The 18,538-nt window shown below is 55.8% G+C and overlaps 3 protein-coding genes across 16 annotated transcripts in view; 1 reads left to right on the top strand and 2 right to left on the bottom strand.

The window, feature by feature from the left end:
* Window positions 1-462: 462 nt before the first annotated feature.
* On the top strand, window positions 463-1,687 carry POLR2I (RNA polymerase II subunit I). Its single transcript, XM_003816139.5, has 6 exons — window positions 463-596; window positions 681-735; window positions 982-1,055; window positions 1,143-1,217; window positions 1,328-1,379; window positions 1,579-1,687. Exons 1-6 carry the CDS (start codon window positions 538-540, stop codon window positions 1,639-1,641), a joined length of 378 nt encoding a protein of 125 aa, XP_003816187.1. The 5' UTR covers window positions 463-537; the 3' UTR covers window positions 1,642-1,687.
* Window positions 1,682-4,441, bottom strand: OVOL3 (ovo like zinc finger 3). 3 transcript variants are annotated; one of them, XM_055102803.2, is made up of 4 exons: window positions 4,280-4,441; window positions 4,143-4,207; window positions 2,432-2,636; window positions 1,686-1,970 (listed from the first exon to the last, which is right to left on the bottom strand). In XM_055102803.2, the coding sequence occupies exons 1-4, from the start codon at window positions 4,371-4,373 to the stop codon at window positions 1,735-1,737; spliced, it is 600 nt and encodes a 199-aa protein (XP_054958778.1). In that variant the 5' UTR covers window positions 4,374-4,441; the 3' UTR covers window positions 1,686-1,734. The 3 variants fall into 3 exon arrangements, with proteins under 3 accessions (XP_008967374.1, XP_054958778.1, NP_001289692.1); NM_001302763.1 differs by having other exon boundaries at window positions 1,688-1,943; window positions 4,280-4,373; XM_008969126.4 differs by having other exon boundaries at window positions 1,682-1,943; window positions 4,143-4,380.
* A 6,055-nt stretch (window positions 4,442-10,496) lies between these two features.
* The window catches only part of WDR62 (WD repeat domain 62), a 50,857-nt gene continuing 42,815 nt past the window's right edge, over window positions 10,497-18,538 (bottom strand). For 4 of the 12 annotated variants that reach the window (XM_008969129.5, XM_055103060.2, XM_055103063.2 and 1 more), the window contains 11 exons: window positions 16,002-16,220; window positions 14,725-14,852; window positions 14,284-14,387; window positions 13,827-13,937; window positions 13,450-13,587; window positions 12,750-12,849; window positions 12,527-12,653; window positions 12,394-12,445; window positions 11,620-12,258; window positions 10,926-11,083; window positions 10,497-10,833 (listed from right to left, as the gene is read on the bottom strand). In XM_008969129.5, the coding sequence (XP_008967377.3) occupies window positions 10,573-10,833; window positions 10,926-11,083; window positions 11,620-12,258; window positions 12,394-12,445; window positions 12,527-12,653; window positions 12,750-12,849; window positions 13,450-13,587; window positions 13,827-13,937; window positions 14,284-14,387; window positions 14,725-14,852; window positions 16,002-16,220 (2,037 nt within the window). In that variant the 3' untranslated portion in view covers window positions 10,497-10,572. Of the gene's footprint in view, window positions 10,834-10,925; window positions 11,084-11,619; window positions 12,259-12,393; window positions 12,446-12,526; window positions 12,654-12,749; window positions 12,865-13,449; window positions 13,588-13,826; window positions 13,938-14,283; window positions 14,388-14,724; window positions 14,853-16,001; window positions 16,221-18,538 lie in introns of all 12 variants that reach the window. The other 8 variants (XM_003816089.6, XM_034945390.3, XM_008969130.5 and 5 more) reach the window with 3 other exon arrangements.

Below are 18,538 nucleotides of genomic sequence, written 5' to 3'. Positions count from 1 at the left end.
CCCACCGCCAGGAAGAGGGCTCTCCTTACTCTTGGGCCAGCCCAGCCAATCCAGAGGGGCCTTCCATAGTTCACGGTTCTTCCAATAGCGGCCCGGGAAAGGACCAGAACAGGCGGCGAAGACTGAAGCCCGGAGGTAGGAGTGGCAAGAGCTCGCCCAGTCCGCGAAGGGTAAACTCGCGCATGCGCACTGGCCTTCAACCAAGCCAAGCGCCGTGGCTTCTGTCCTGGATGCTCAGTGTTTTGCGGTTTACGATGCGCATCGTTTTCCCGGCTCTGGCACCAGATCCATACTATTCTGTAAACTGAGGCGGCGATGCCCAAAAATTGGAAGCAATTACTCTAAGATATCAAAAGATTGAAGCAAGCCATGAAACCTCTGCGCGGAGAGAGCCGAGCCCGAGGCGGCTGGGAGCCAGCACGTGTGCGCAGCTCCGCCCTCTTTTGGCGAAGCACCTAGGCCTGGCCCCTCTCGCGACCTGTAGCGCGGCGGAGCAAGCGCAGAAGGCTGGGAGGGCTGCGCGGGCTGCGCATCGCCATGGAGCCCGACGGGACCTACGAGCCGGGCTTCGTGGGTATTCGCTTCTGCCAGGAATGGTGAGGCGGAGGGAGCGGGTGATGTTAGAAGGCGGGCGAGGAATGGCTCCAGGACTAACCCCTGGCACCTCCCCCTCCCCACAGTAACAACATGCTGTACCCCAAGGAAGACAAGGAGAACCGCATTCTGCTCTACGCGGTGAGCGCCGGGGTCTTCCCCGGCAGGTCCACCTGTTCCCAGCGTGGCCCCGCCCTGCCCCCTGCCTCTGTGATCGGACTCCCTGTTCGCCCTCCGCTGCACCTCAAGTGATCCTGACTCTCATGTCCTGCCCATCCCCAAAGAGAGTCCTGTTGTCATATCCTCCGGGATCACCCTGCCCTCTCCTCCCAGTCTTGTCTGGAATCCTTCCGTGACCCCCTTTCCCCCACACTCGCCCTCTCGTAGTGCCGGAACTGTGATTACCAGCAGGAGGCCGACAACAGCTGCATCTATGTCAACAAGATCACGCACGAAGTGGAGTGAGTGGCGGGCCCTGAGCTGGGGGCGGGGGTGTTGGCTCTGGAGGCTGGGTCTGAGCGTAATTTTGCACCCCCGCGTCCCTGCAGCGAACTGACCCAGATTATCGCCGACGTGTCCCAGGACCCCACGTTGCCGCGGACCGAGGACCACCCGTGCCAAAAGTGAGCGTTCAGCTGGTACTGGGGAGGTAAAGTGAGGCTCGTCTCCTCACTGGGCGAAGGGAGGAGGGAAGGGTGTGAAGCCTCCGGTGACCGAGTCCCCACCCTCTCAGGTGCGGCCACAAGGAGGCTGTGTTTTTCCAGTCACACAGTGCGCGGGCCGAGGTAAGTGGCGCGAGGGCTTTCTAAGTATCTGGGGCTTGTTTGGTCCTTTCTGGGTGCGGGGATATCAATGTGGGTGACCCTGCGCTTCTTGGAACTCTGTGCCGGGCCCTTACCTATTGATGATGTTCTCTTGCCTGTTCTTTTGGGGTAAGGCGTTGCTGGGTCCAAATCCTTCCTAACCATGCATCATTTCTGCCAGGACGCCATGCGCCTTTACTACGTGTGCACAGCCCCACACTGCGGCCACCGCTGGACCGAGTGACCTCCTCTCTCCCCCGAGTGTAATAAACACCAGATTCCATGCGTGAGTTTTCTGTGTTTATTTGCCTCGTGGGGAGGACGCTGGCACACCGTATCAGGCTGCGCGGTGCAGGGCGCGGTGCTGTGCGTAGGTGTCGGGCCGGGAGCTGGTGAAGCCGCAGTCCTCGCACACGTGCAGCTTCTCGCGGCGCTCACGGTAAGCGTAGCTGGCCGGCTGTCCATGCACCTTAGCAAGGTGAGCTTCCAGGGAGCATCGCTGCGTAAACGCTTTCCCGCAAGCACTGCAGCGGAAGGGCCGGATCCCTGCACAGATGGGCGCAGAGGGGAGGGCTGGACAGAGAGGGCAATGGGCTCTGGACTAAAGCGCCCCCACCCTGCTTTCCAGTGTTGAGCATTTCTGGTACCTATTCCAAGCTCTTCAGACTCTTCCACCCATGACCCACCATCTGCTACCGTCACCCAGTGCAGACATGGGCCAGACACCTGTGTCTCCACCCTCCCTCACCAGGATGCTCCCTCCCCTGGGGGATGGAGAGGGAGGCCTTCCCTTGCCTTTCGATCTGGAGCCTGAATCGTATAACCGGCATCCGTCTGCACTCTGCATTCCGTGACAGGCCCCTATTTTGGTGCCACCTTACACCCACCCACTGGGGTCCGAGAGACATCATGTCTTGATTCCCCATACCCCACATACACAAACCATGGACACTCCACAGCCCAGCACCTCTCTCCATTTCCTTCCATCCCCACCTGGGGCCCAGCAACTTTTCCCTGTCCCTGCCACTGCTCACCAGTGTGAGTCCTCATGTGGCGCTTGAGATCGAAGGCGTCATGAAAGCCCTTGCCACAACAGCGGCACAGGTGGCGGCGCACGGGGCTGTGGCACTTGAGGTGCCTTGTCAGCATGCGCTGCAGAGGGAAGGCCTTAGGGCAGAGCGGGCAGCCCAGCGTCCCTGGGCCCCTGGGAGCAGAGGTCAGGTTGCCCTGTGTGGGCTGCTGGAGGGATGCAGGAGTTATTAGCCTCTCTGGCTGGACCCCATCTACCCTTTGTTACTCTGCAAATGAGTATTTACAGAGTGTCCTGAGCTACTACGGAGGATTCGGAAGGCAGGTGGGAGACAGTGATTAGTGTGTGTGCCTGTCACTCTCCAGGGCCTTCCCTCACTATCCCATGGTCCTTACTTTCTCTATGCCAAGTCCCATCTTCTGATGTGATATACACTTTTTTTTTTTTTTTTTTTAAAGATAGAGTCTTGCTCTGTCGCCCAGGCAGGAGTGAAGTGGTATGATGTCACGTCACTGCAACCTCCGCCTCCCGGGTTCAAGCGATTCTAGTGCCTCAGCCTCCCCACGATTACACGATTGTAGGCATGCGCCACATGCCCAGTTAATTTTTTTATTTTTTGTAGAGATGGGGTTTCACCATGTTGGCCAGGCTGGTCTTGAATTCCTGACCTCAAGCAATCCACCCACCTTGGCCTCACAAAGTGCTGGGATTACAGGCATGAGCCACTATGCCCGGTCTATTTTTCTAATTTTATTGTTTTTTTTTGAGAGGGGATGGAGTCTAGGTCTGTTTCCCAGGCTGGAGTGCAGTGGCGCAGACTCGGCTCACTGCATCCTCTGCCCTGCCTCCTAGGTTCAACTGATTCTCCTGCCTCAGCCTCCTGAGGAGCTGGGATTACAGGCGCATGCCACCATGTCTGGCTTTTCTTTTTTTTTTTTTTTTTTTCAGACAGAATCTCGCTCTGTCACCCAGGCTGGAGTGCAGTGGCGCAATCTCGGCTCACTGCGACTGCCGCCTCCTGGGTTCAAGCGATTCTCCTGCCTCAGCCTCCCAAATAGCTGGGATTACAGGCACGTGCCACCATGTCTGGCTAATGTTTGTAATTTTAGTAGAGACAAGGTTTCAACATGTTGGCCAGCCTGGTCTCGAACTCATGACCTCAAGTGATTCACCCGCCTCGGCCTCCCAAAGTGCTGGAATTACAGGCTGACTAATTTTATTGTCTATACATGCAGCCCCAACCAGAATATAAGCTCCATAAAATTGTGGATTTTTGTCTTATTCCCGCTGAATGTAACAGCCCATGCCTAGAACAGTGCCTAGCTTTCATGAATATATTACATTCCAGCTGGCGCTTTCCTTCCTCCAATGCATGCACAGCTGAAAAAGCCCTTATCTCCCATCGCACTCCTGTTGCCTTGTCCCACGTTCTGACATAAAGCGGATCATCCACATGTGGGGATGAATCTTATTGTGCCCCGCTGGAAGAGATCCCTGTGGCTGCCGGCCCTGGTGCCTGGGGTGAGACCTAACAGTAGAGAGCTCACTACTAGGAAAGGAGAGGCATTCCCAACAGAGAGAAGTAGGGGCGGACAGGTCCCGAGGCTGGAGGGCGTGTGCAGATGGGTCGGGGGAGCAAGGGGCTGTCAGCTTCATTAAGGCTGAGAGCAGGCAGGAGCGAAACAGCTGGCTTTGCTGGCCAGTTACACACTCACCGCTGTCCACGGATCCCTGACACTGGACGACTGTTGTGCCGGTGGCCCCCCCAGGCTGCTGCAGTCTGAGGAGAAAAGCCAGATGGTGACACCGCGTCTCTCCTGCCCCTTACCTCCAGGCACAGTGAGGGGCCCACCTGGGATATAGGCATCTCCCCGGAGCTGGTCAGGCAGATGGCCCCAGTTGGGGGGCTGTGGACGCCGACTCCTGACCAGGAAGGCGCGGGGCATGCCCTCTGGAAGGCTCTCCACACACACGGGCTGCTTCCACCTGCTGTCAGACCTCAGCCCCAGGATGACTATCCCTGGTGGGAAAGGAGGGGAAGCCTCTGAGGAACCTCATTCTCTTCATGCAAATTTCCTGACTGGCCCTGGGAGTGGACTAAGCTGGCTCGGGTTACCCCTGCCTGGGGACCTGCCCATCTTCTCCCAGGTTTTGGAGGGAACCATCCAGCCTCCAGGGGTGGACAAGCACTAGGACCACCAAGCAGGGCCAGGCAAGGGGAGATGGGCCTGGGGAGCTTTTGAGGATAGGAAGAAGAAACAAGGCCCCAGGGGGACTGTCTCCCAGGGGTTGAGGGTCTGTTTGCCAGGCAAATCAGTCACCAGGGGACATCCAGCAGCCTGCCTGGTTATTCAAATCACAGCAGCTGTCTGAGGACACTGAAGGGGCCCCCTGCTGTGATTGCCCTGCTCTGTAGGGTGCAGGAGGACAGCAGATCTGGATAAGTCAGGGCAAAATGAGGATCCAGGCTGTGCATCCTCAGGCAGGATGCCCCACCTCTCTGATCTTCAGATTCCCAGGGCTAACATTCAGCCAGAAGCACTGTTCAGGTGTAGCAGGCACTAAAATACTAGTTTGTTAATAATCTAGCCCCTAGTTACTGCCTGGGACAACACTCTTCCTCCCTCCCACAGTCTGGAAAGTAAAAGGGGGTCTCCTATTTTTTTTTTTTTTTTTTTGAGACGGAGTTTCACTCTTGTTGCCCAGGCTGGAGTGCAGTGGCACCATCTTGGCTCACTGGAACCTCCACCTCCCGGGTTCAAACGATTCTTCTGCCTCAGCCTCCTGAGTAGCTGGGACTACAGGCATGCACCACCACACCGGGCTAATTTTTGTATTTTTGGTAGAGACAGAGTTTCACCATGTTGGCCAGGCTAGTCTTGAACTCCTGACGTCAAGTGATCTGCCTGCCTTGGCCTCCCAAAGTGCTGGGATTACAGGCATGAGCCACCGCACCTGGCCTAAAGGGGGTCTCTTGACACAGCCAGGGGCTCCCAGGACCCTACCCCGGCACACTGGCCAAGCTCTGTTTTACACTTGATTCTTAGCCAGAAGACTAAGAAGCAATCCAAGCTCTGTTTTTTAATTTTTTTTTTTGAGGCGGAGTTTTGCTCGTTGCCCAGGCTGGAGTGCAATGGCGTGATCTTGGCTCACCGCAGCCTCCGCCTCCTGGGTTCAAGTGAGTCTCCTGCCTCAGCCTTCCAAGTAGCTGGGATTACAGGGGCACACCACTGCACCCAGCTGATTTTTTGTGTTTTTTGTAGAGATGGGGTTTCACCATGTTGGCCAGGCTGGTCTCAAACTCCTAACTGCAGGTGATCCGCCTGGCTCAGCCTCCCAAAGTGCTGGGATTACAGGCGTGAGCCACCGCGCCCAACCTGTTTTTATTTTTTTGTTTTGTTTTGTTTTTTGAGACAGATTCTCACTCTGTTGCCCAGGCTGGAGTGCAGTGGTACGATCTCCACACACTGCAGCCTCCGCCTCCTGGGTTCAAGCGATTCTGCTGCCTCAGCCCCGCAAGTAGCTGGGACTACAGGTGCGCACCACCACACCCGGCTAATTTTTGTATTTTTAGTAGAGATAGGGTTTCACCATGTTGGGCAGGCTGGTCTCAAACTCCTGACCTCGAGTGATCCACCTGCCTCAACCTCCCAAAGTGCTGGGATTACAGGCGTGAGCCATTGCGCCTGTCAACTAAACAATTTTCTAAGCTCCAGACCTAGCTTACTGAAAATGATCGCGTAAGTCCATGAAGGAGGCACACCAGTGACAGCCCAGAATGACCAAGACAGTGAGAGGCAAGTGAGGCAGAGACCCAGCCGTGATGGGGAAAAGAGGGGTACCTGGGGACCCGAACAGGCTCCTGATCCAGGCTACGGGTACAGGGATGGCTTCCTGGATAAGCGCTGAAAGGTTTCAGATGAAAGGGGAGGGTGTTCTAGTCAGAGGGGGACATCTGTACAAGGCTTGCTGGTGAGAGGAGTATTTCTTCATTTCTTTACATTGCCCGAGAGTCAGTTGTGCCAATTCATTTGGGGAAGCAAGGGTGGCAGTGCTGAGGGTCTGCTGGCCATGCATTGCCGCTTGCTCTCTGCAGGACCCAGAGCAAGTCATTTCTCATTGGGCCTCGGTTTCTTCACCTGGAAAATGAGACTAAGGAATCTCCCTCTTCCCAGTTTGTATTGAAGATCCATGTAGCTCACATGGAGAGAATGCTTAGCATGGGGCCTGGCATGTGGCAGACATATAAGCAGGGATTGGTTAGGAAGGTTTTTTTTTTTTTTTTTTTTTTTTTTTTTTTTTTTTTGAGACAGGGCCTTGCTTTGTCACCTAGGCTGGAGTGCAGTGGAGTGAACACAGCTCACTGTAGCCTCAAGCTCCTGGGCTCAAGTGATCCTCCCACATCAACCTCCCAAGTAGCTGGGACTACAGGCGTGCACCACCACACCTAGCTAATTTTAAAATTTTTTGTAGAGGTGGAGTCTTGCTATGTTGCCTAGGGCTGGTTTTGAACTCCTGAGCTCAAACCGTCTGCCTGCCTTGGCCTCCCAAAGTGTTGGGATTACAGGAATGAGCCACTGCATCCCGCCGAGGAATCCCTCCTCTGGGCAAACATCCAGGCCTCAGCTGGGTCATCTGCAAAATGGGGTTTCAGGTGGTGTCTGCATTTTGCAATTGTTGGCTTTCCTGCAGCCCTGACTGGGATGCCTGGCACGGGCCTGGCAGCTCAGGACCCAGGAGCTGTCCTGATGGTACTGCTATGGGGAGGCCAAGGGTAGATGTGGGGGTAGAAGCAGGGGGAGAGTTGCAGTGAAAGATGAACTGTTTTCCTTCCAGGGACCCAGTTCTCCAGGAACCCTCTCAGGCCTGTTCTGCCCTGCTCCATGGCCTAGGAGGTTGACTGGAGGCGGGGTCACCTGGGCTTCTATGCACTCTGGCTTCCAGTAGGATTTGGACAATGGGGTGCCCTGCAGGAGGGGAGTAAGGTCAGGGTGTTGATTCTCACTCCGTCCTCTGTGGGAGTCAGGGCCACAGCTCCCTCAGCACTACCCTCTCCCTGGGATTTGCTCTTTTGGGTTCCTGTTCCTTCTCTTTGTGCCTTGTGGCCTGGGGGTGGTAACAGCTCCCAGGGTGCCAGTCCTGGGGTTCTGCACCAGCCTCGGTGGTTTCCCAGTCCCTGCTGCTCCTTTGCAAATGATCCCTTGGTTAAACTCTTTGGAATATCCCATCTAAGCATGCTGTCATCTTTCTGCTGGGACCCTGTCAGCTCACAAACCACATGCACACATGCTGCACCACCAGCAGTGGCTTCTTAACCAGGTGGTTTATCCTGGTTAAGAAGTATGGAGAAAGTATGGTCCTTCCAGGACAGAGCCTGGCATTTGGAAGAGGGAAGTGGCAGACATGCTGGATCCTCTCTGATTACCAGCCCACTTGCCTTTCTTATTGAGAGAACCTCTTTGTTTGAGCTGCAACATGCCCAGGACAGGAGAGATGGTCCAAGCACATCAAAGCAATCTCCACTCCTGTTGCCTGGGACTCATCTGACCCCAGATGAGTCTCCCAGGGAGACCCCTGGGAGAGATCTGCATCTTTTCTGCTGCCCTAGAGGGCGCCCTGCTCTGTGCCTTTGCTCCTGGTTGGACCAGGCCACCCAGCAGCTGGGACCAATAACTTGGGCCTCTGACCCTCATGTCATTGTGCACCTGGCCTCTTCCTCTCCTGCTGTCACCCTCTGTGAGCCCCCTGCATTCCACATCTAACCTCAGCCTCCCCATAGCAGTACTATCGGGGCAGCTTCTAGCTCCTGCGCTTCCAGGCCTGTGCCAGGCACCTCAGTCAGGGCTGCAGGAAAGCCAACAATTGCAAAATGGAGACACCACCTGAGGGTGTGCTGCTGGGTGCCACAGCAGCCGTGTTGCAACCATGAGGCCATAAGCTGGAGACTGAGGCTTGCTCACAGAGGATAACAGAGCAGGAGAGGAAGAGGCCAGGTGCATGATGACATCAAGGGTAACCAACGTCCCTCCATCTTGGGCCCTGAAAGCCAGGTGTTTACTCCTTGGAGCAGAAGACTTTACTATGATACAGGTTGGAAGGAAGGGTAATTCCATGAATGACAGAGGCCCAAGGTGGTCTCCTGGGTGTCCGAGGCCTGGGGGGCTGAACACCAAGCTTTGCCCAGGGATGTTGGGCAAGGTTTTGGGCAATGGTGGCCGAACTAGGCAGATGGGCCTAGGCCTAGGCAGGTGGTCCAAGTTCTGGACCACCTGGACTCCCTGAGGCAGAGTCGTGAGAAATAAGCAACACTGGATATCCCCCAAACATTAAGAGCAGAGATTTAGAAACAAACCCAAAAACAAAAAACTGTTCTGGATATTCCTTGGACTTAAATGTTATGAAGCAACAAGGCCCTGCCTGGTGGGGCCCTGCTCCTCCTTGCACCTCAGCTCCTGCCCTCCCCTTGCTCACTCCATTCCAGCCATCCGGGCTTCGCTCCTCTTGCTTCCACACAGATCACGTGTGGCTGCCCCGGGCCTGTGCACTGGCTGTGCTGTCGGCCTGGATGTGTTCCTGAGATGTCCTCTATCAAGCTTCAGCCCAAATGTCACCTCGAAAGTCCTTCCCTGACCCTTCACCAGCAATGGATCTCCCCAACCTATCTAGAATTACACAGAGCTCTCATTCCTGCGTCTGTTTGACTGTATAGAAGGTGAGTGGCCATGAGGGCAGGTGCGTTGCCTGATGTTCCTTCTGCCACAGTGCCCGGCACCTGGGTGGGAACTGGCAGGATTTTTTTTTTTTTTTTTTTGAGACTTGCTGTGTCACCCAGGCTGGAGTACAATGATGGTGTGATCTCAGCTCACTGAAACCTCTGCCTCCTGGGTTTGGGCGATTCTCCTGCCTCAACCTCCTGAGTAGCTGGGACTACAGGTGTGCACCACCACACCCCAGCCAAGAGTGGCTTTTTTAGCAGACACCCCATGTGGCCAGATGCCTGCAGTCTGGGGGAGCTGGTAGCAGTGCTGGGAGCTCATGGAATGTAGAACTTCTGAAGGGGAAGCAGTTATTGGTCCCAGCTGCTCGTGGCCTGGGCCTGCTGCCAGGATCATACAGTGGGCAAGCCTGCCTGGGTTTCTTGTTTTATTTTGTTTTATTTAGAGAGACGGGGTTTTGGCCAGGTGTGGTGGCTCATGCCTGTAATCCCAGCACTTTGGGAGGCCGAGGTGGGCGGATCTCCCAAGGTCAGGAGTTCGAGACCAGCCTGGCCAACATGGCAAAACCCCGTCTCTACTAAAAATACAAAAATCAGCTGAGTATGGTGGTGGGCGCCTGTAATCCCAGCTACTCGGGAGGCTGAGGCAGGAGAATCGCTTGAACCCGGGAGGCGGAGGTTGCAGTAAGCCAAGATCGCACCACTGCACTCTAGCCTGGGTGACAGAGCAAGATTCCATCTCAAAAACAAAAATAAATAAATAAATAAATGAAATAAAGAGATGGGGTTTCACCAAGTTGCCCAGGCTGGTCTCAAACTCCTGGCCTCAAGCGATCCTCCCACCTCAGCCTCCTGAGTAGCCGGGATTATAGGTGCAGGCCACCATACCCAGCTTGGGCAAGCCTGTTCATGGGTCCTCAGTTTCCCCTGTTGCAAATGGGGACACCACCACCGTGGACTTTGTGGGATCTAGTGTGGCCTTGGCCCAGAGGCCCTGAGCCATGATATGGCAAAGCGTGGACTGCTGGGCAAGGTAGGCACATGGTGATCACAGCAGCCCCAGTGAGTTCTCAGGCACTGGCAGGGGGCAGGTAAGAGGGGCTGGCTCCTCCCTGGGGCACAAATGGGCCCCACTGGGTAAGCACCTCACACTGGTCTGTGGCAGCTCGGTGGGCAGTGTGGGAGGACTGGCCCTGAGGTCATGGCTGCAGTTCCTGAACTTCTTGGGAGCGCTGGTCCCATGCTCTCCACTGACAGACACGAGTCCTCTGGGCATCACCTTCTACCCTCCCTCCCCACTTCCACTTGAAGAGGGCTTTGTGGATAGGCCCAAACAGACACCAGGAACCATTCCTCAAAGCTGTCAGTTTATTCGCTTAAAATACCTAAGTCCTCAGAAGCAGCAGGGCTGCGGTGGAGGGGCTGCGCCCTCAGTGCCCCCGTGCCTTCCTCCGCACGGCCTGCACCAGCAGCTCCGAGTAGTGTTCCAGCAGGGCCTGCAGGTCTGGGCTGGCCAGGGGGTACAGCGTCGGTGGGGTCGGGGGTCCTGGGCTGGGCAGAGCCTGGGCTGGGGCCACACTAGTCCCCACCAGGCATTCAGCCTCCAGCTGGCTGTGGATCCACAGGAAGGTGGAGACCAGCTCAGTCCGTGCCTGCTGCTGCCCGGTGTCCACCTGGCCACTGGAGACCAACTGCAAGGGATGCCAGCCTTGTCAGGGGCCACCAAGGCCGGGCAGTCTCAAGAGACCCCTCAACCCTTTCCCAACTCTGGGGCTTAGCTCACCACACGGTAAAGGTCGAGGGCTTCTTGGAAGGTGGTCTGCAGCCTGTGCAAGATGTTCCCCACCCTGCTCAGCTCAAGGGGAGATGGGGACAGGGCTTCAACCGGCACCCAGGGCTCACTCCAGCGGGCAGGGCTGCCCTGGAACAGACCAAGTGCACCTGGGGTAGAGAGGAGGGAATGAGCAAGATGAGCTGCATTCCATTGGTGTGAGCGGCCAGGGCGACTGGGTGGACTCCATGCTGTACTTCTGTCTGGAACACTTCTCTGGGTCCCCAAGGCTCCCTCCCCTTCACTCCTACAGGTCTCTGCTCCAATGCAGCCTCCTCCCTGAAGCCTCTTCTTATCTTCTGGTTTGTAATCCCAACCCCTGTCCCCACCCTGCACTCCCTCGCCCTCCTCTGTCCCTCCTAAGCATGTGTCACTTCGTGATACATATGACGGGTTCCTTAAAGGTTTAGTCTGGGCATTGTCCCCATTGAAGCTGTCAGTTCTCTGTGTTGTTTACCACCATGTCCCATGTCCCAGGGTTTAGCACAAAGCCCAACATGTAATGCTCATTAAATATTTAAGTTAATGCACGAATGAATGAATGGCACAGTCCCTGTGGCCAGGTCAAGTATCCATCTTTGGAGCTGAGACAACTAGCACACAGGATGAGCTTAGGGGACAGTCCTTGCTCCAGGGCTGTACTCACCGGAGGTGGGCTCCAGGAGGGAGGCAGTGCCGCCAGGGACGCCAGGCCCGGCCTCTGGAAGCTGGGGGTTACTGGGGTGGGCAGGAAGGCCAGGGGACTCAGGAGCTGGGAGACTTGGGTGAAAGGCAGAGCCGTGGAGCCTCAGGGCGCTCTCTTCCACAGGGCTAGGGGCTGGGAAGCTCACTGCAGGGACGGTGACGCCAGGCTGGGTATCCACGGGGGGCAGCAGGAGCCCATCACAGACACTTGACAGGGTCAGTCTCAGGTTGGCCCGGGCCTCGTGGTTGCCCCAGGAACGCAGGGCAGGCTCTTGGCCCTCACTGTCCAAACTGGGTGGTGTTGCGGTGGTGATGGCCTGAAGCTCCTGGCCCAAGGAGGCCAGCTCCCCAACGGACGATGGCCTACGGAGGGGCTGGGCCAGTGTGGCCACGATAGGGCCCTCACTGTCACCGAGGGAGATGCTGCGTGATATCCTGGCACGGGAGCTGGCAGTGGCCTCCATGTAGGAACAGGTGGAGGGGGCATGGACACCCTGAGCCAGGCCTGGGGTGGGTGCAGATGTGGGCGTTGGGAGATTCCTGTCTGTGGGCAGCACGGAGGAAGCAGGGACACAGGACGCCAGGCTCGTAAGGCAGGGAGCTGTAACGAAAGCAGATGGCACTGACTCCACCACACAGAACTGATGGCTAGGGCCCCCACGCCCCACAGCTAGGCTGGACATCCCGCCACTTGCCGAGAAACCCAGGACTGTCCGTCTGGGACTGGGGCACTCACGTGGTGGGTGCCAGGCCTCCAGGGTCTCTTCAGCCTTCCCTGCAGCGAGGACCTGCAGGCACAGCTCTGAGGTGAGGACAAGGCCTCAGGGTTCCCAGCCCCGTGCCCTGACGGAGGTGGGCCCAATACTCACGTGGGTACTGTCTGGGGAGGCGTAGCCAGTACCTGCTCTGGGCTGGCTTCCGCCTCGGTCCATGAGCTTGACCTCTGGAGATTTCACAAGGCACTGGGTTGCCCGGGGAGGGAAGGTATGGGTGAACCTGTGGGGAGGAGAGCAGGGGGGATGATTCTCATTCAGCCTGCCCTGGGGCACTGTTGAGGAGCCGGAGGGTGGGCAGTGCTTGGCCAGCTTCTACCTGGATGCCTTCTGGAGGCTTGAGAGGAACTGCGTGGAGATGCTCAGGCGTGGGTTGAAGAAGTAGTCTTCAGCTTCAGAGGCCTCCACGTCTCCCAGAGCTGCGGGGAAGAGCTCTAGGGGAAGATCTCGAGGGGACCCTCATAACCCTTCCCGCCGAGCAGCCCTGGCCCTAGGCCAGCCCACAGCCCAGCGGGGCACTCCCCAGAAACCCTTATGTACAGACACAGGGTACGAGCAGGGGCAGTGGGTGAGGAGGCATCGTGAGGCTCAGGTCAAGAGTGAAGCAGTGGGCCGGGCACGGTGGCTCACGCCTGTAATCCCAGCACTTTGGGAGGCCAAGGCGGGCAGATCACCTGAGGCAGGAGTTTGAGACCAGTCTGGCCAATATGGTGAAACCTCATCTCTACTAAAAATACAAAAAATTAGCAGGGCGTGGTTGTGGATGCCTATAATCCCAGCTACTCAGGAGGCTGAGGCAGGAGAATTGCTTGAACCAGGGAGTCGGAGGTTGCAGTGAGCCAAGATTGGGCCACCGCACTCCAGCCTGGCAACAGAGCGAGACTCCGTCTCAAAAAAAACGAAGCAGGTGCTCTCCACTCACCCTCCTGGCCCGGCTGGGGAGCCAACTCCAGGGACGCCAATGCTGTGCCCAGGCTGCACAGACGGCCTCGGCAGGTGTGGGTGAGGCAGGGCCCTACCTCTGCAGGGGGACTCAGTCAGTGTCTCAAAGTGGTGGCGGAGGAACTTCTCCTGCTCCGGAGTCTGGGGTAGGGAGCTGCTGGGGACGCTGGGTCCCTCGGGCAGGGACAGCTCATCTTCTGTGGGACCTGCGCATCCTGACAGGGAAGGAGGGGAGGGACAAGAGGAGCCAACACCATGAGTCACAGCAGACGCCACCTGAAATGGAGAAAGCGGGCCCCACCCATCCCTGCCCTGTTGCCCGCAGGCTGAGAAGCAGGGATCCCCATCTTCCAGGCTCAGTGGGCTCCAAGTGCAGGGCCTGTGCTTAGACATTGTGACTGGCCCTAAGCCAGGCCCGAGCAGCGAGTCCCCTGCGTGTCTGGCCCCTGCTTACCTGGGAAATGGGGCAGTGACGTGGCAAACCGAGGGGCAGGGTCAGGAGGCGGAGCTGGGGAGTGGATGGCTGCGAAGCTGCACTCCAGGTCGGCCTCTGACTCCCCCGAGTCTGAAGGACAGAGTCGGGGTCAGGAGCCCACAGCCTGACCATTCTGGTGAGCCAGGGCCAGGGCTACCCTTCCCTGGGCTCAGTTTCCCCATCTGGAGGAGGGATGGTAAGAGCAGCTGCCCCCCATTTTATGAATAAGGGAAGTTCCACATCAAGGAGGTGGCAGAGCTGGGCTCTCAGCTGTAGGCAGCTGGGCCCAGAATCCTCAGGCAGCAGCAGGGACCACATGTGTCTTCCTCGACAGACTCTGAGCTTCAGTACTGGGTCAAAGTCACCATCGGTGCCCAGAAAGGGGCTTGGCTGAACGCACAGACTGTCACAGGGTCCCTGCCTGCCCTGCACTCACCCTCAGGCGGGCTCTGGTCCTTTGGGCTGTCGGAGGACACCCTGAGGTAGGAGTCGCCCTGCTGGTCTCCAGGCCCGGCCTCCACCTCCTTCCTGCAATACTGGCTGCAGTGCCAGTGGGGGCAGAGAGGAAACAAGGACTTCAGCTGGAGACTCAACAGCTAGCCCCACCCGGAGCCCCTAGGCACCTGTACCCGCTGCTCCTGCAGGAGCACTGCGACAGCCTCCCCGCCTCCTCCAAATGTCCCCTCCTTCCCCCAGGTCAGGCCCTCCTGTACCCCACCTGGAACCAGGGAACTAAGGCTGGGCTCCTGCCCCATCCAGGCCTCAACTGTCCCCACTCCCACAAGCCCACTGGGAAGGCAGAGAGCACTTCTTCCAGGATGCAGCTATCAGCTGGGGGTTCCTCCAACTAAGGCTCCCTTGGTGAAAGGACACCCACCTGTCTGTCCCTGTGACTGTCACTTCTGCCTCCAGAGAGTAGAGGATGAGCTCACTGGCCTCAGATGATTCCTTCTGCTGGGGCAGGAAGGAGGGGTGCCCGCGGCCAGCTTCCTGGGGACTCTCTGACTATGGGGAAGACAGCACAGCCATTCTGAGGCAGGCATGGCTGGGGCCACCAACAGTGCGCCAGGAACCATGCCAGCAGCCCCACTGCTGGAGGCTGTGAACCAGGGCCTGTGCCATGCCCTCCACTCGCAACCAGCTTGTCCTAGTCTGCCCCTGCATTATCAGTCCCTTTACAGATGAGGAAGAGGTGTAGCACCAAAAATAGGAGGCCCAACCCTCTACGTGTCTATTTATATGAAGTTCAAGAATAGGAAACCCAGTCCTTGGTGAGAGGTCAGAACACTGGTTATCCTGGTGCGGGGACCTGACTGGGAAGGGCAGAAGGGGGTTTCTATGAGGTAGAAAACACTCCAGATTTTGCCCAGGGTAGTGGACACACATGAATTACACAGATAGTTCATCAAGCTGTATACCTAAAATCTGTGCATGTTACTGCATGTATATTATACCACAATGAAGATGACAAATTATAGGATAGGATAAAAATGAATCTTGTTTGGAAAATAGTAGAGAAAGAGCTAAAGTTGCACGGGCACCTCTAAGAGCCCAGGCCCTATACTTAAGCATGGATTCCTGTAAAAGCCCTCTGGGGCAGAAGAGATTGTTATTACCATTTAAAAGTTTTTTTTAATAAGAAAACAAAACAAAACAAAAAAATTTAAAAAATATTTTTGTAGAGGTGGGATCTTGCTACGTTGCCTAGGCTGGCCTTGAACTCCTCAAGTGATCGTTAAGTAATCCTCCTGCCTTGGCCTCCCCAAATGCTGGGATTACAGGTGTTAGCCACTGCCCCTGACCCCATTATGACTACTTTTTAGAAGACTGAAGCCCAGAGAGGTAAGCCTCTTACTCCAGGTCACACAACAGGAATGGGTAGGGTCAGGGCTCAATCTACCCAAATGTCCCCCACTTGGGTACAAGCCTGCTCTAGCATCCAAGCTCTTAACCCCCAAGTGACCCACTTTCCAAAGACTCCCTGTCTGCCTTGGGAAGTCTTGCTGTGCAACAGACCTGGGGCTCACCCTCCTGCCCTTCACCATCTCATGTAATCCTCCCTGCCCCCATGGAGTGGGAGTCAGCCTAAGGCGCCAGGCCCTGGGGCCGTCACGGTGCCGGGGCTATGGGCCAGGCTGCGGTGGAAGTGTGTACCTCACTCAGCAGGCTGGCCAGGCTCTGTGGCTCCAGTGAATCCAGAATGGAGTTCTCCAGACTCTCGGGCTTCATGGGGGTAAAGTAGCAATCCAGGTCCTGGGCATCCAGGATGGTCTTGAGGGGCTCTTGGCCGGCCCGCTCTGCCCAGCGGCCGTGGGGCTGGTAGCTGCGCTTGGCGTGGAAGGCCGAGCCATCTGCCACATCATCGTCCCCTAGCTTGAAGGATATGGGACAGTCAGGCACCTGGCTGAGTGCTCACTCACTGCAGGGAGCGACATGGACATTTCACACAGCCCATCTGGACTCTTGGCTTTCAATACCATTTAGAAACAACTTCCAGGTACATATTTCCAGCATGAACCTTTCTCTGTTTTTTTTTTTTTTTTTTTTTTTTTGAGACGAAGTCTTGCTCTGTCTCCCAGGCTGGAGTGCAGTGGCGTGACCTTGGCTCACTGCAACCTCCACCTCTCAGTTTCAAGCAATTCTCCTGTCTCAGCCTCCAGAGTAGCTGGGATTACAGATGCCCACCACCACACCTGGCTAATTTTTGTATTTTTAGTAGAGATGGGGTTTTGCCATGTTGGCCAGGCTGGTCTCAAACTGCTGACCTCAAGTGATCCACCCGCCTCGGCCTCCCAAAGTACTGGGATTACAGGCATGAGCCACTGCGCCCAGCCCATTTTGTTGGTTTTTGGTAGAGGTGGACTCTCACTATGTTGCTCAGGCTGGTCTCAAACCCTTGGGCTCAAGGAATCCTGTTTCGGCCTCCCAAAGTGCTGGGAATGCCCAGCTGGGATTCATGAACTTTTCTCTGAAACTTCAGAATTGCACATGTGACTGCTCTACATTTCTGTATGGATGTCTGGTAGGTATTTCAAAGTTAACATGCTGACAACTCAACTCATTTCCTCTGCACAAACCTGCTCCTCCTAAAGATTCCCTGTTTCAGTTGTTTTTTCCAGTTACTCATGCCCCAACCTTGGGATCATCCTTCATTCACCTCTCTTATTCTGTCTCTTATAATCCACATTGTCTTTCTTTCTTTTTTTTTTTTTTTGAGAGGGAGTCTCATTCTGTCGCCAGGCTGGAGTGCAGTGGCATGATTTCGGTTCACTGTAACCTCTGCCTCCTGGGTTCAAGTGATTCTCCTGCCTCAGCCTTACCAGTAGTTGGGACTATAGGCATGCACCACCATGCCCAGCTAATTTTTGTATTTTTAGTAGAGACGGGGTTTTACCATGTTGACCAGGATGATCTTGATCTCTTGACCTTGGATTACACCCGCCTCGGCCTCCCAAAGTGCTGGGATTACAGGCGTGAGCCACTGCACCCGGTCTCTTTTTCTTTTATTTTTTAAGAGACAAGGTCTCGTTCTGCCGTCCAAGCTGGAGTGCAGTAGCATGATCACTGCAGCCTCCAACTCCTGGGCTGAAGTGATCCTCCTGCCTCAGGCTCCTGAGTAGCTGGGACTATGGGTGTGCACCACCATGCCTGGCTATTTTTAATCTTTTGTAGAGATGGGGGTCTCATTATGTTGCCTAAGCTGGTCTCGAGCTCCTGGCCTCGTGGCCTTTACACGTATAGGCTGTTATGACTAGAACATTCGTCCCAGTATCTGCCTGTCTCACTTGCTTCAACTCTGCTCAAATATCATTTTCCCAATGAGGCCTTTCCTGTTTACTTAAAACTGACACCCCCCAACACTCCTTATTTTCTTTTTTATTTTTATTTTTTTTATGAGACAAAGTGTTGGCTCTGTTGCTCATGCTGGAGTGCTGTGGTGCCATCTCAGCTCCCTGCATCCTCGACCTCCCTGGCCCAAACAATCCTCCCACTTCAGCCTCCTGAGTACCTGGGACTACAGGTATGCACCACCATGCCTGGCTAATTTTTTTATTTTTTGTAGAGATGGGGTCTCACTATATTGCTCAGGCTGGTCTTGAACTGGGCTCAAGCGATCAACCTGCCTTGGCCTCCCAAAGTGCTGGGATCACAGGCATGAACCACCGTGCTGGGCCCCTGTTCTTTTTCTCTTTTTTGAGACAGGATCTCACTCTGTTGCCCACGCTGGAGTGTAGTAGTGGTGCCTTCTCAGTTCCCTACAGCCTCAACCTCCTGGGCTCAAGTGATCCTCCCACTTCAGCCTCCTGAGTAGCTGGGACCACAGACATGTATCACTGCACCTGGCTGACGTATTTTCCTTCTTGATTCTTTTCCCTCCACAGCACTTATCAGCACCCAACCTACTACGTCATTCACTTATTTAATGGGGATATTGTTCCTCGCCCACACAGGCAAGTGAGCCTGTGAAGGGAGAGACTTTTGTTTCCCTTGCTCACTGTTGTGTCCCTGACATCCAGAACAATGCCTGGCAGAGAGCACTGATCATGAACAAAGGGCTGTCTCACTGAGCCTGGAAGGATGACAGGGCTTCTCCAGGGAAAAGAGGGACATGGAAAGGAAAAAGGGCTTCCAGAAGGCAGAGCTGGGGAGGCGTTTCCTCTGCCAGCCCCTGAGCAACCCTCTCCCTGAAG

This window comes from Pan paniscus, chromosome 20 (genome assembly GCF_029289425.2).
Source record: "Pan paniscus chromosome 20, NHGRI_mPanPan1-v2.0_pri, whole genome shotgun sequence".
NCBI classification, from domain to species: Eukaryota; Metazoa; Chordata; class Mammalia; order Primates; family Hominidae; genus Pan; species Pan paniscus.
The sequence above is the reverse complement of the archived record's forward strand: the minus strand, read 5'-3'. Positions and strand labels throughout refer to the sequence as shown.